Source organism: Mobula hypostoma, chromosome 6 (genome assembly GCF_963921235.1).
Source record: "Mobula hypostoma chromosome 6, sMobHyp1.1, whole genome shotgun sequence".
NCBI classification, from domain to species: domain Eukaryota; kingdom Metazoa; phylum Chordata; class Chondrichthyes; order Myliobatiformes; family Myliobatidae; genus Mobula; species Mobula hypostoma.
The window spans coordinates 46,988,529-47,004,560 of NC_086102.1; the positions used below are offsets into that span (position 1 = coordinate 46,988,529).

Here is a 16,032-nt window from a genome sequence, read left to right on the forward strand (position 1 = left end):
ACCATCACAGTTTCCATCGGCAGCTGTGAGAGATCATTCAGCAAGTTAAAACTAATACTTTCGTATTTGAGAGCCTCCATGGGTCAAGGCAGACTCTGTGATCTTGCTCTGCTGAGTGCAGAAAGAGAAGAAACTGAAAAAACTGACTTTGATCACATAGACCAATGAAAGCAAGGAAGGTGCAGTTATAATTTTCATGTAGTGCCATAATTTGTTAATTAAACTATTAACGAGCTTGACTTGTATTTTTGAGCTGATATTATAGTAAAGTTATCTCAAAGATGGGTGTCAGATGTTTGGACAGGGGTGCAATTTCAGTGCCTGCCATAGGTGTTATTTTCCGTAGATATGCCCTTGGAGGTGGATTGTATTGTAACTTTGAGAGGGATATATATGGAGAGAAAAGGCTACAGAGAAGGAGCCAGTAAATGGAACTAGTGAGTTCCTCTGATAGAGAACCGTGAAGGACATGATAGACTGAAAGGCCTCCAGTGCTGCAACAATATACCAGAATTGAATAGGTAAAGGAGAAAACAGTAAAGGCTTAGCTCCGCTATAATCAGGTGCTGGAAATCTGAAATAAAAGCAGAAAATACTATAAATACTCACTAGTCATACAGTATCTGGAAAGGGAAGGAGAATTAACGTTTAGATCTGTTTCTTCCCACTTACATTTGTGACAGTTAACATACTCTCAACCATTTCAACAACATTCAGTTACCTGGCCGGCCCCGAACACCTCATTTTCACCACAGACATCCAATCCCTGCTCACTTCTATGCCCCAGCAGGAAGGCTTAAATGCTCTGTTTCTTTCTTGATAACAGACCCAGTCAATGTCCCCTCCAATATCATCCTCCTTTGCCAGAACTACGAGTAAACTTCCAACTTCCGTTTCAGCTTCTTCCACTTTCTCCAGAAGAAAGGTAGACATGGACATTCATAGAGCACTACAGCACAGAAACAGACCCTTTGGTTCATGTAAACTGTTATTTTTACATAGCCCCATTGACCCACACCTGGGCCAAAGCACTCCATGCACCTCCCATCCATGTACTTATAAAAAACTTCTCTTAAATGTTGCAATCCAGCCTGTATGCACCATTTCCACTGGCAGCTCCTTCCACACTTGAATCACCATCTAGGTGAAGAAGTTCCTCCTCACGTTCCCCTTACATATTTTATGTTTCACTCATAACCCATGACCTCTAGTTCGGGTCTCACCCAACCTCAGTGGAAAAAAATCTATTTGCATTTATCCTATCTAAACCCCTCAACTTTGTATATCAAATCTTTCCTCATTCTCCTCAACACCAGGAAGTAAAATCCTACTCTGACAAATAAACTCTTCTCAGGCTTTCAGCCGGGTACAGTTATCGATTATAACCAATGTTTCGATGACCAACTCTGCTATCTTCATTAAGGATGATACTTGCTCATGTATAATCTGGAGGCATTTATACCCCCCACCAAGTCCATCCCTCCTGATTGATGAGTCTTCATCCAATCAGGTTTTTGCTCCCCCACCTTGTTTACAATCGAATTCCAGTTCTTACTTTGAGCGAGACCTTCATCATTGTTAAATTTCATTTCCCCCAGTTTTATGTCAATGACATCCTTACTTCCTTTACCGGGCAATAGCAGAACATTGCATTTACAATGACCATAGAATTGACTTCAATGGCACGAAACTACTGTATCGTGCCAGTGGGTTTTGGGACCTTCCTCACTGTCTGCTACACCCCCAATCTTGGTATCATCCACAAATTTGTTGATCCAGTTTACCACATTATCATTTGGATTGTTAATACAGATGACAAACAACAATGGACCCAGCACTGATCCCTGAGGCACACCACTCAGCACAGGCCTCTAAGATTGGTTAGACATGATCTACCACACACAAAGCCACATTGACTATTCTTAATTAGGCCCTGTTTATCTAACGCATACATAGCTGATCACGTAGAATATATTCTAATAATTTGCACATTGATGTCATCTGGCTCACCAGCTTATGGGTCCAAGCTGTGCCTGCCTTTTTGTTGGCTAGGTGGAACAGTCCATGTTCAAAACCTACACAGGTAATGCTCCCCAACTCTTTTGTGGCACTTGATGACCTGATTGGTGCTGCTTCCTGCACCCATGTAAAGCTTGTCAATTTTATCAACTTCGCCACCTGCCCTCAAGTTCCTTTGATCCACCTCTGACACCGCCCCTTTCTTGATCTGAATCCATCTCCAGAGACAGGTTTTCCACCAACACCTCTTACAAATCCACTGATTTCCTCAGCTACTAAGCTTCCCATGATGTTGCTTGCGAGGATACTATTCCCTTTTTTCAGTTCCTCCATCTCTACTGCATCTGTTCTGAGGGTGACACTTTCTATTCCAGGATGTCCTGCTTTATCAGAAATTAGAGGTTCCCTTTCACTGCTATTAATGCAGCCCTCACTCACATCTCCTCCATTTCCCACACATCTGCCCTCATCCCATCCCCCCATAGCAAAGGTTCTTTTCCACAACCTCTAAATCTAATACAACATACTCTACAATTTCTGTTATCTCCAATGAGATCTCACCACCAGTCACATCTTCTCTTCCCCTCCTTTCTCTGCTTTCTGCAGGTATCGCTCTCTCCATGAGTCCCTCGTCCTCTAATCCCTCCCCACTGATCTCCCACCAGACACTTGTCACTGTAATCATTCTAAATATTATACCTGCCCCTACCACCCATTAAGGGCCTTCAGCAGTATTTAGGTGAGGCAGTAAATCCATGTGAATCCATCTTTGTCATTTCTTTGCATCCAGTGCTCCCGATGTGGCTTCCTCTACATTGGTGAGACCCAACTCAGACTGGGAGATCACTTCATAGAGAAAGTTCACTCAATCTGCCATAATAGCCAGGATCTCCTTGTGGCCAACCATTCTAATTCCACTTCCATTTAATGCTGTAAGTTAGAGAATTCAATTTCAATGCCATCAGGTTGGAGGCTCTCTTATGCATATTTAGTTCATATCCACATTCACAAAATGACAATATTGTAGTGCAACAGTCATATTCTCCTTTGATCATATATGGATAGTAATGCCTTCTTTATATTCCTAATAATAATTCACCAAATATTTACCTTTAAAGCCTATTTTATTCACAACATATGTATTTATAATTCCAGGAATATAATTTACCTTTATACAAAAATAATCAATTATAGGCCGGTTAGCCTAACGTCGGTGGTGGGGAAACTGCTGGAGTCAGTTATCAAGGATGTGATAACAGCACATTTGGAAAGCGGTGAAATGATCGGACAAAGTCAGCATGGATTTGTGAAAGGAAAATCATGTCTGACGAATCTCATAGAATTTTTTGAGGATGTAACTAGTAGAGTGGATAGGGGAGAACCAGTGGATGTGGTATATTTGGATTTTCAAAAGGCTTTTGACAAGGTCCCACACAGGAGATTAGTGTGCAAACTTAAAGCACATGGTATTGGGGGTAAGGTATTGGTGTGGGTGGAGAATTGGTTAGCAGACAGGAAGCAAAGAGTGGGAATAAACGGGACCTTTTCAGAATGGCAGGTGGTGACTAGTGGGGTACCGCAAGGCTCAGTGCTGGGACCCCAGTTGTTTACAATATATATTAATGACTTGGATGAGGGAATTAAATGCAGCATCTCCAAGTTTGCGGATGACACGAAGCTGGGTGGCAGTGTTAGCAGTGAGGAGGATGCTAAGAGGATGCAGGGTGACTTGGATAGGTTGGGTGAGTGGGCAAACTCATGGCAGATGCAATTTAATGTGGATAAATGTGAAGTTATCCACTTTGGTGGCAAAAATAGGAAAACAGATTATTATCTGAATGGTGGCCGATTAGGAAAAGGGGAGGTGCAACGAGACCTGGGTGTCATTATACACCAGTCATTGAAAGTGGGCATGCAGGTACAGCAGGCGGTGAAAAAGGCGAACGGTATGCTGGCATTTATAGCGAGAGGATTCGAGTACAGGAGCAGGGAGGTACTACTGCAGTTGTACAAGGCCTTGGTGAGACCACACCTGGAGTATTGTGTGCAGTTTTGGTCCCCTAATCTGAGGAAAGACATCCTTGCCATAGAGGGAGTACAAAGAAGGTTCACCAGATTGATTCCTGGGATGGCAGGTCTTTCATATGAAGAAAGACTGGATGAACTGGGCTTGTACTCGTTGGAATTTAGAAGATTGAGGGGGGATCTGATTGAAACGTATAAGATCCTAAAGGGATTGGACAGGCTAGATGCGGGAAGATTGTTCCCGATGTTGGGGAGGTCTAGAACGAGGGGTCACAGTTTGAGGATAGAGGGGAAGCCTTTTAGGACCGAGGTTAGGAAAAACTTCTTCACACAGAGAGTGGTGAATCTGTGGAATTCTCTGCCACAGCAAACTGTTGAGGCCAGTTCATTAGCTATGTTTAAAAGGAAGTTAGATATGGCCCTTGTGGCTACAGGGGTCACGGGGTATGGAGGGAAGGCTGGGTTCTGAGTTGGATGATCAGCCATGATCATAATAAATGGCGGTGCAGGCTCGAAGGGCCGAATGGCCTACTCCTGCACCTATTTTCTATGTTTCTATGTTTCTATGTTTTTCATGTGCCTTGCGCGTTACATGCTTGGGCGATCATGGCTGTCCACATCGAATGATCCGTCGCAGCGTCAATGATACCTTGCACACTTAGATCTGTTAGTTCTTTCACAGCGTACGTATATTTTCTTCTTTACCTTCCTCTACCGCATTTCCCAAGCATACTGCCTTGTAATGTAAGGCATTCTATTTCTCCCTTTCTGATAACATGGCCCAGGAATTTAAGTTTCCTCTCATTTAATGTTGCATTAAAGATCTTTTTGTATGGGCACGTTGGAGTACTGTCTCATTAGTTACCCTATCTCTACATGATATTTTCAGCATTCTTCTAAGAAACCACATTTCTGTTGCTTCTAAGTTTCTTTGGAGTTCTGGTGTTATAGTCCATGTTTCAGAAGCATACAGCAAGATTGACCGGATGTAACATTTTAGTAGCCTAAGCCTTGTTGTCATAGAAATGTGTCTGTTGGTGAAAATGGGTTTCATTTTTTGGAAGTTGGTTTTGGCAATGGCAATTCTTTTTATTTCTACTTTACTTTCAGCATCTTGTGATATAAAACTACGAAGGTAATTAAAGCTGGTCTTTTGTTCAATCTCTTGGTTACCGATATACAATTGGCAGTTGAGAGTATCCTGCTGTTTTGATATTACCATACATTTCGGTGTTTTCTTTTTACAATTGACGGTTAGACCAAAATCTGCACTTGTTTGTACTACTTTGTCCAGGAGGATTTGTAGGTCTTCTGCAGCACTTGCTATTAGGGTGGTAAATCATCTGCATATCTTATATTGTTGATGTTAACACTTCTAATTTTTATCCCATCTAGGTCTTCAATTTCTCTGAGAACCATTTCATAGAAACATAGAAAATAGGTGCAGGAATAGGCCATTCAGCCCTTCGAGCCTGCACCGCCATTCAGTATGATCATGGCTGATCATCCAACTCAGAACCCTGTACCAGCCTTCCCTCCATACCCCCGATCCCTTTAGCCACAAGGGCCATATCTATATATCTATATATATATAAATATATATATCTATATATTTCGCTATAGATAGTAAATAATTCTGGTGAGGCAATGCATCCCTGTCTAACTCCTCTTTAAATTTTAGTCCAACTGCTTATATTATCATCAATTTTTTACCACCGCTGTTTGATTCCAATATAAATTTTGAAGCAGATTCTAATGTAAATTTTGTTGAGAATTGTTCTGAGTCGAATTAAAAATAAGTTAAGACCAGAAACTCCTAAACTGCAATATGGGTTTATTGAGGATAGAGGAACTAGGAACGCAATTTTCATACTACGAATGCTTTCAGAAAGGGCAATTGAATATCAAAATGATGTCTTTTTATGTTTTATTGATTTCACTAAAGCATTTGACAAAGTGCAACATAAAAAATTATTTCAAATTCTCGCTAAACTAAACATAGATGGAAGGGACCAACAACTGCTTCAAAATTTATATTATATTGGAATCAAATACACTATACTCCCTCTCATATGATATTACCAATCATTCCCCAGATCCTCCCTCTCATTTTATTTTTCTCCTCCCAAGCTAATCATATCTGTTCTTTCTTGCATTATTTACAATCAGCATCGGATATATTATAAACAAATGAAAATTTACTCGAATTTTTCACATCAAAATTTATTTATCCACAGTGAATGTTGAATTCCCCAAAAATGTACTGCTGGTTTCAATTAGAAAAATCTTTTTGTACAAATAGTTCTTCCACGAATACTCTTGCAACAATATTCATTTAATGGCACATCCGATGAACTCTACCCGAAGTGCGATGCTGTTGTACCAACTTTTTGGAATTATACGTATATATGTGGCCAAAATGGGAGGACTAATGTAGTTTTTCCTGTGTCCATAACCATCAGTATTTCCAACAAATATCTGTGAAATGAAAATGATATCTATTAAAACTACTTTAACTGGGAAATCTTTAGACTTACACTTTCAGTAGAGAAGATACTTTTCTTCCATAAATTTTGAAATTCAAAACTTGCAGAAAAAACAAGTTTTAGTATTACTAATAGTACTAAATAACTACTACTAATAGTTTTACTAATATAACATACATAATTTAATTCATTTAGTTTCGCTGTTTTTGATTAATCTTTAACCTCTTAAATATGCTAATTCATAATCATATTCATCTTTACTGCCCACATGAGCAGTATTCTTGCACCTCTTCATGAATTCATTCTTCCTCTGAGAGTCTAAGTAAGCTGTTTGATTATAAATAGTTTTACAGCGGAATCTGACCTAGTTAGTAGCAACCATTGATCTACTTACATGCTGCATGCAATTTAACCTTAAATATAAAATATTTTGCACACATGGAAAAATGCTACTAATGTCACACTAAACATTGTGTTTCATTGATGCTAATGAACTACAAACTTACTTTTTCATTTCTACTTGACTGATCTGTATATGGTATCCATATTTTTCCATCAAAGCTGAAATGGACTGCATAACTTTGTACAAACATCGTGGTGGTGAAAGACTTTGCCCCTTGTGTAATAATACCAGTTATCTTCATTTTCTTTCTAAGGTTAACCTGAAGCCATTGATTTTCATTCAGTTCCTGGATCAAATAATAAGATATTGAAATTCATAGTGTCATTTGACTATTAATAACTCCTTGTCATTTAATCCTGCCATGTACAACTTTTACACTTCACTTTGTTCTGACTTTGGGTGCAACAGGACTTTTCAATTATTAAATTTCATCCTGGCCAATATCCTCTGCAGAACAGATATAGGATACAGAACAATAGAGCAATATAGCATGGAAGCAGGCTGAGGAAGATCCCCTGCAACTTTTGATTAGCTCCTTCACTGTATATGACACCACTATGTCGTCTGAAAGTTTACTAACCACTTCTCTTCCAAATCTTTTATACAAATGATGAACAACAATGATCCCAATATGGAACCTGTGGCACACCACTAATCACAGGCCTCCTAGTCCAAGAAACTACCTTCTAGCATCACCCTCCACTTCTTCCTACCATCAAGCCAATTATGTATCCATCTGATCTAGTCTCTACAAATTCAGAGAGTCTCTCTGATAAGATGGATCATTTCAGAGTGTTCACTCTAACCTAATTATAGACACAAGTACTTTCCAGACAGTGCGTTAGGCTAATTGGTCTGTAGGCCCCTGATTTCTTCTTCTTCTCACCCATCTTATAATTTTCTGATGTAAATAAATTGTTTCATTCAATTTATTTTAGGTTTCATTCAGAACTAGGACCCAAAGGGACAGTTACTGTGAAGCTTAGTAGACCCAAATTATAAAATAACAATCTCTAATTCATTAAAAGCAATAAGACAAACAACCTACTCCAGCATTGAAATACCAAACGTGTTTATCTTCACAAAGCATTTTAGTATTAGCTTTAACAATTTGAATTAATAAACACATCTGAAGGGAAATAATACCTACATATGTTAACTTAACAAATAAATAGAACAATTTGAACAACTATACAGAATATTTGGCAGCAAGAGAACAGATTCATTTCCTGCATACATCAGATTTCCATGCGTTAATTCTGCCACTTAGGTCCAGACGTGCCAGTTGTGGTGGCCAAGAACCCCACCATGAAGACTGGAAAGATGAAGCAGTTATCTGATCATCTGAAATAATCTCCTTCTTCATTCCCAATGGTTGTGAGCAATCTGAAAAGCAATGTGCATGTATAAATAATAAATAAATCTATATATTTTGAATCTAACATTCCACTAAATTCTAATGAAAAATACATTGGATACCAACATACTTATTATCTAAATGAAAAATGTGATGACTGATTAGTGAAAGTAGTTTCTATGACTTTAAGAATCTAAGATTAATTATGTAATTGTATTCTCCTCTTCCATAATTTCATAAACTAGGATTTGTTGAAGACACATTATGTTTGACTAACTTATCTATTCAAAACTGAGTTTTAAAAAAGTATGTTTATATAAATAGGAGCTTTTTAAACTTTTTAAATACCTTACAATAGACATTAGCAAAATTGATTAAAGGAGAATGGTTGTGCAGATATGAAGTTAGTTAATCAACAAAAACACAGAGGAAAATTATATATGGCTGATTTGCCAGAGTGATGGGAAATATACGACTATCACCCAACCCACAGGAACCTAATGACCTGGACTTGATTTTCACAGTTTGTAGGAAAAAAATTCTAAGAAACCTTTTGAAATTTTACAACTCAGGAATTCCCCCTTTAGATTGTCAATGTAAATCAATTATTTAAGAAAGATGAGAAAAAAAAAGAAAATGTATTAATATGACAGGGAAAAGTTAATGGACTCAATAATTAAAATTTGAATGACTGAACACTTAGGAATTATTGGCTTGTTTAGAGAAAATCATTGTGGATTTCTAATGTGAATGTATCAAAAAGACTTTTGCAAACTCTTAATCTGTCATTTTGATCACTAATACAAAGCCATTTATCTGATTTTTTGGGATAACAATAATGATACATAGTAAGAACATAAAATCATCAAGAGAAGTTGCTAAGTAAATGCATGAAGTTGAACATGAATTTGAGTGTACATAACTGTAAGGTCATCACTTTGAACAATGAAAATAAATAATTAAACAGTAGAAATTTGAAATAATGGCAGTCCAAATAGATTTGATCTTAATGAGAATACAAGATTAGGCCTGTATTCCTGGAATTTAGATAAAGGACCGGGTAGATGAAGGAAATCTTTTTTCATTGCTATATTCTTCAATGTACATGTCAGGTTCTTTTTAAATTAGTTCATTACTTTCCTGATATATCAATTCTGACCTAGGGTAGAAGAGGGAAAACACAAAATAGCAAAACTTATACTCACAGTCTATTTCACAGCCATACAATTCCATGCGGAGAGTTGGTCTTCTTTTGAAGGATGTTGGATACAATTTTATGTATCTTGCAATGATAGGTGGGTCAAACTTGTTAAACTTTATTTCTGAATTGTCAGAATTTCCACTAAATATCTTCAGGTAGATCATAGAAAAGAAATAATTTTATACAAGGAATGAGAATACATAACATTTAGAAATTAAACAAACTCAAGGCAAGCTACTTTTGTGAATTCCACTTTTACTTGACTTACAACATTAAGTACACTTTTAATTACTTCTTTGACAATGAAATCCTTTGGGACAGCAAGAAACAATGCTAAAGATGATGCAGGGGAGATTTATAGGACTGTTGCTGGGGTGGAGCCTTATAGTTATGAGGAGAGCCTTCCCAGATCGAGTGTGAAATCAGAAAACACCTGTGACACTCAGCAGAATATACAGAAAAATCAGAGTTAATGTTTCAGGTCTATGGTCCTTTGTCAGAACTAATGCTGTTCAACCTGTTGGATATTTCCAGCACCCCTGTTCAGATTTTCGGTATCTGTAATCTCGTTTTTTCTATTTATTGCCTTTTTTGGGGTTGTTTTCTTTGGAACAACAGAGACTCTGAGATTTATCTAAGGCGCTTAAAATTATGAGAGGCCTTTAAAGGATAGGTCAGTACTTAGGGCACATAGAATCAGTTACCTGGTAGAAAGGTCAGAGGGAAGTTGAGAACAATATTTCAATTGTTGAGTGATATAGGCTCTGGAACCCTCTGCCTGAAAGGGTGATGGATGCAGAAACCCCCACTACATTTTTTTTAAAAGTTGTAATCTGTAGGGCGATGCACCAAAAGGAAACAAATAGGATAAATCTGAAATATATTTTTGGCTGGTGAAGGCATGATTGGTCAAATGCCATCTCCCCCCCCCCTTCTGTGCAATGAGTTTCTATGATTCGATAAACTGAAGTTAGTTTCTTCACTGACAGGCACCAATTCTAAAACTTTTTGAATCTTAAAGTTGAGCAGCAGGTGGACTTCAGGAACTCCAAGAACCATTGGGTAAATACTTAGAGGAGGTTCTATGTAGTGACGGGCTCACCAGAGTCTTGACTCCATCATCTCCAACATGAATCTCATTCCAGGAAAATTCCAAAACACTTGTGGATAAAATCTCTAGAAATTCAAAGCACAGGCAATACTTGGCCCAAACTTCCCCTTCAACTCTTCAGTGCCATGACTCAGACTGTGTAAGATTGTTTTAATAATAATATAAGCATCTGATGTTGCAGAGTGGGGTCTATCATCTGGATTTGTGGCCAAAATCTGCCTATCATGTACTGTACTCACCAACAATTTTGTTGATCAGGACCAGCCTGAAGCCAAGCACCAAGTTTCTCCATGACATAATCAGGCAATGAGTGGATAGGAAAACAAATCTCCCCTGTTGTTCATTAAAAGGTGCATTGGACTTATTAGTATGTCAGAGAAACCGAGACATGTCTGAAAGTGCAGCATTTCATCGGTACTTAAACTGGAATGCAATGGAATGGTACCCGAACCTAACTCCTTTGGACTCCAGGATAAGAATCCTATTAGTCAGCTTGTTCTTAAACTCAATAAATATTAATTTACCGATGCAATTAAAGAGTATCTAATTTTTCTGCTACAGAATTGATGAAATTTATATACCATAGGCTTAATATTCAGGTTGCTTTCAATGTTTTATTATTGTTTATCTTTTAATACTTTTTTTCCTCAGGCTGTTGCAAAAGGATGACTATCCAACTCCTTCAAGCCTATGACTCTCCTGGTATCTGTATAGGTCCATGGGATATTTTTGTGCGAGAATGATGGGGGTTTAATTAAAGACCCCTTCCAAACAGTGACAACTCCAGCAGCATAGCATACCCTCAGTATTTCACCAAAACAGGAACTTAGATATTTATCCTCAAGCCTCTGGGGTGGGACCCGCAAACTTTAGTAAGGTGAAAATAAGACCAAATAAGCTACAGCTGTCACTCAAAGTAGAATTTTGTACATACCTACTCTTATGCTACATTATTTATACTTAATAATTTACACTCACTTGTTTGTTGCTCCTGCTGTTTCCATTGTAATACTTCCAATTGATTCCATCCACACTGTATTCAATGTAAAAGGCTGTAATAAAATAAGCCGTAAAAAATATTCTCGCTCCTTGAGTGGCAATCTCAGTAAGCACCATTGGCCTTTCTAGGTCAACCTGTAATACCACAGCAATGCACTTGCATTAGCTACCTAATACAGGAAAATTAACTAAGTATCAATAAATGTTTGTTTCATTCAGTTGTTTCAAACAACATCTTCCTTCATTGTTTGAAACTGGGCATAGATCAGAAATGATCAAAGAAAGGTTTTTAGATACTTTTACTAACTGCTGATGAATAAGTTATCATGCGTTATGTGTACTACAGTGTTTTACACCCTGGTTTGGAGAAACGTTGTCTCGTTTCTATATACATTATATGGTTATATATGTTATTACACATTGTATATAGTTAAATGACAATAAACTTGACTTGAATAACAAAAACTCCTACACACCATAATTACATCCAGAAGGTATATTAATTACTTAAGTAATTCATATTGTGTGTCTGAATCACAAACAGGAGTACAAGCATTTTTAGTAATTAAAAAGAAAGTAGAAAAAGAAAATTGCAACCAAAATATAAATGTAAGCGTCCCAAAGGGTTAAATTAGTTTTACGGATCAGTGTTCCAGAGCAGAGCACAGGTTGTTGAGGTCATGTCTGGAGAATATAAGTTCTTCAGATCTCAAATCTCAAAATGATATGAATTCTGTAATTTATAAAATCTATTCATAAATCAAAATATAAGGTTTCACTATATCAGTGACATTATTTTCCCACATCCATTAAAAGTTGAGTTGGACATGCATAATCACTGAACGTTGGAGACTAGATTATCTGTTAGTGTATCCCTCTCACTGGGCTCATATACACACCCGGTTTGTTAGCTCACTCTGCTAACAGCCACGTGACTCAGCGGTGAGAAGGGCAACTTTCATAAACAGTATATGTCTAGGGTCATTATGATTTGGGGTTCAACCAAACAGGATTGTTGTGATGTTCCGATTAAAGAGGCCTTGATTTTAGTGCATGCTGTGTAAATACTGCCCATACACAATTATTGGTTGGTAAGAAATAGCAGATCGTACACCACATAAAATTATAAAGATAATATATTTACCAAGTTCAGCTTTAGCAAACAGTTATTTAAAGAAAGAAGAAAAGAAGAAAAGGGCTCATTGTAGTTAGACCGGTCAAAGTGTATACTTGACTGCTGGAGCTCATCTCTTCCGAAAGCTGGATATAGACATCACTCACAGTGTCAAACCCATGGTCTGCATGACAGTACCTGCCACCATCCAAACATCCTTCAAAGTCCATCTCAAACAAACAGGCTCTCTCTCAGAAGTAGTGGCTTTTCCTCCTTGGAGCCATTCATCTGCACAAAGCACTTCTTGCAACCAAGACTCTCTTCTCCAGTAGCAATCTGTGGCATCTTCCCTTCTGTCCTGCTCCACAGCTCCTGCCAAACAACCCCAAACCAGACCACTGTCCTTCACAAATCTCTTCCCACCCCACTCTCACTAGAAACTTCTCCCAATCCCACCGTCCTGACTGGCCAACAAAACATTCCCAAGTAACAGGGCTTCTTATCTTTAGCCAAAACCAAAACATTCTACTAGCAGGACACACTGCTAAAACGAAATACCTCACAGCACAGCAGTAGAAATCTAAACCAGGGCACTATATTAATGACCCACTTCTTATGAACTTGTGAGATTGGTTCTTTAGAAGTAGTTTCCAAGTTAGTATTGCTCTCCAGGTAGTACGTTTCTACAGAGTTGAAGAGCAATAGTTTTAAAAGGGCATCCTCCAATTGCACATGGGTTAGTGGCCTGTGACTAAAGGAAAGTTTAGGATGAAAGTGTAAAGTGAAATTATAGATTGATCAGCATCTACTACTTAACTGTGCAATCAACAGAATTCAGAGGTGAATGTGTTCAGTGGAATCAAGTAAAAATATAAACAACAGGAATTCTGCAGATGCTGGAAATTCAAGCAACACACATCAAAGTTGCTGGTGAACGCAGCAGGCCAAGCAGCATCTGTAGGAAGAGGTGCAGTTGACGTTTCAGGCCGAGACCCTTCGTCAGGACTAACTGAAGGAAGAGTGAGTAAGGGATTTGACAGTTGGAGGGGGAGGGGGAGATCCAAAATGATAGGAGAAGACAGGAGGGGGAGGGATGGAGCCAAGAGCTGGACAGGTGATAGGCAAAAGGGGATACGAGAGGATCTGGGGGGAGGTCCGGGAAGAAAGACAAGGGGGGGGGGACCCAGAGGATGGGCAAGAGGTATATTCAGAGGGACAGAGGGAGAAAAAAGAGAATGAGAGAAAGAATGTGTGCATAAAAATAAGTAACAGATGGGGTACGAGGGGGAGGTGGGGCCTAGCGGAAGTTAGAGAAGTCGATGTTCATGCCATCAGGTTGGAGGCTACCCAGACGGAATATAAGATGTTGTTCCTCCAACCTGAGTGTGGCCTCATCTTTACAGTAGAGGAGGCCGTGGATAGATATGTCAGAATGGGAATGGGATGTGGAATTAAAATGTGTGGCCACTGGGAGATCCTGCTTTCTCTGGCGGACAGAGCGTAGACGTTCAGCAAAGCGGTCTCCCAGTCTGCGCACCTGCTCTCAGGATGAGGCTTTTCGTTCTAGGATGAGGGAGATGTCTTCCTTTTTTAAAGAACGGGGCTTCCCTTCCTCCACTATCAACTCTGCTCTTAAACGCATCTCCCCCATTTCACGTACATCTGCTCTCACTCCATCCTCCCGCCACCCCACTAGGAATAGGGTTCCCCTGGTCCTCACCTACCACCCCACCAGCCTCTGGGTCCAACATATTATTCTCCATAACTTCCGCCACCTCCAAAGGGATCCCACCACTAAGCACATCTTTCCCTCCCCCCCTCTCTCTGCATTCCGCAGGGATCGCTCCCTACACAACTCCCTTGTCCATTCGTCCCCCCCATCCCTCCCCACTGATCTCCCTCCTGGCACTTATCCGTGTAAGCGGAACAAGTGCTACTCATGCCCTTACACTTCCTCCCTTACCACCATTCAGGGCCCCAAACAGTCCTTCCAGGTGAGGCAACACTTCACCTGTGAGTCGACTGGGGTGATATACTGCGTCCGGTGCTCCTGATGTGGCCTTTTATATATTGGTGAGACCCGACGCAGACTGGGAGACTGCTTTGCTGAACATCTACGCTCTGTCCACCAGATAAAGCAGGATCTCCCAGTGGCCACACATTTTAATTCCACATCCCATTCCCATTCTGACATGTCTATCCACGGCCTCCTCTACTGTAAAGATGAAGCCACACTCAGGTTGGAGAAACAACACCTTATATTCCGTCTGGGTAGCCTCCAATCTGATGGCATGAACATCGACTTCTCTAACTTCCGCTAGGCCCCACCTCCCCCTCATACCCCATCTGTTACTTATTTTTATGCACACATTCTTTCTCTCTCTCTTTTTTCTCCCTCTGTCCCTCTGAATATACCTCTTGCCCATCCTCTTGGCCCCCCCCCCTTGTCTTTCTTCCCGGACCTCCTGTCCCATGATCCTCTCGTATCCCCTTTTGCCTATCACCTGTCCAGCTCTTGGCTCTATCCCTCCCCCTCCTGTCTTCTCCTATCATTTTGGATCTCCCCCTCCCCCTCCAACTTTCAAATCCCTTACTCACTCTTCCTTCAGTTAGTCCTGACGAAGGGTCTCGGCCTGAAACGTCGACTGCACCTCTTCCTACAGATGCTGCCTGGCCTGCTGCATTCACCAGCAACTTGGATGTGTGTTGCTCAAGTAAAAATATAGATAGTTATGCATAGTTTCAATCAGATAAAGAGGTATATAGAAAACATGAAAGAATAGTTCATGCATGGCTTTTGAAATCAGTTTTTCTCATTTAGTTAAGCATGCTTTTATATAATCGCCAAACATTTCTAAATGCGCTGTAAGTTTTATATGCATAAATACTGCGCCGTTCATGATTAAGAAAAGTTCTTGTCAATACATTAATTTGTAGGAATTTGGACATACTTGGATCCAAGCCGAACCGTGCATTTCAACACTCCAGGCATTGATTCTGTTTTGGTTGTGCAATCTCGCCAGCTTTGGCTCCCAGTCATCTAATAAAGGATAACAAAATGCAAATGAAAACCTGCAAATGGCAGTAAAATAAATAAAACATACAGAAAATCAATGTATTTCACTGTATGTTTCAATGACAAATAATGATAATATTAACCTTCAACCACAGGTTAAAATTCTGCATTATGTTTATTTGCAACTTCAGTGATCCATAAACAGAAAAGAAGAATTCTATGTGTGTTCACAGACAGCTACGTAATTTATAAAATGGATATTATTGTTTATTATAGCTTTTCTTTCCTGAGAATTTTTTAT

General features: G+C 39.3%; 1 protein-coding gene across 3 annotated transcripts in view; it reads right to left on the reverse strand.

Moving 5' to 3' along the window:
* Positions 1-6,237: 6,237 nt before the first annotated feature.
* The window catches only part of f5 (coagulation factor V), a 76,185-nt gene continuing 66,390 nt past the window's right edge, over positions 6,238-16,032 (reverse strand). For 2 of the 3 annotated variants that reach the window (XM_063050764.1, XM_063050766.1), the window contains exons 20-25: positions 15,667-15,755; positions 11,581-11,736; positions 9,496-9,640; positions 8,171-8,319; positions 7,037-7,219; positions 6,238-6,522 (exon numbers count right to left, since the gene is read on the reverse strand). In XM_063050764.1, coding sequence (XP_062906834.1) covers positions 6,376-6,522; positions 7,037-7,219; positions 8,171-8,319; positions 9,496-9,640; positions 11,581-11,736; positions 15,667-15,755 — 869 coding nt within the window. In that variant the 3' untranslated portion in view covers positions 6,238-6,375. Of the gene's footprint in view, positions 6,523-7,036; positions 7,220-8,170; positions 8,320-9,495; positions 9,641-11,580; positions 11,737-15,666; positions 15,756-16,032 lie in introns of those variants that run through there. The other variant, XR_010018327.1, reaches the window with a different exon arrangement.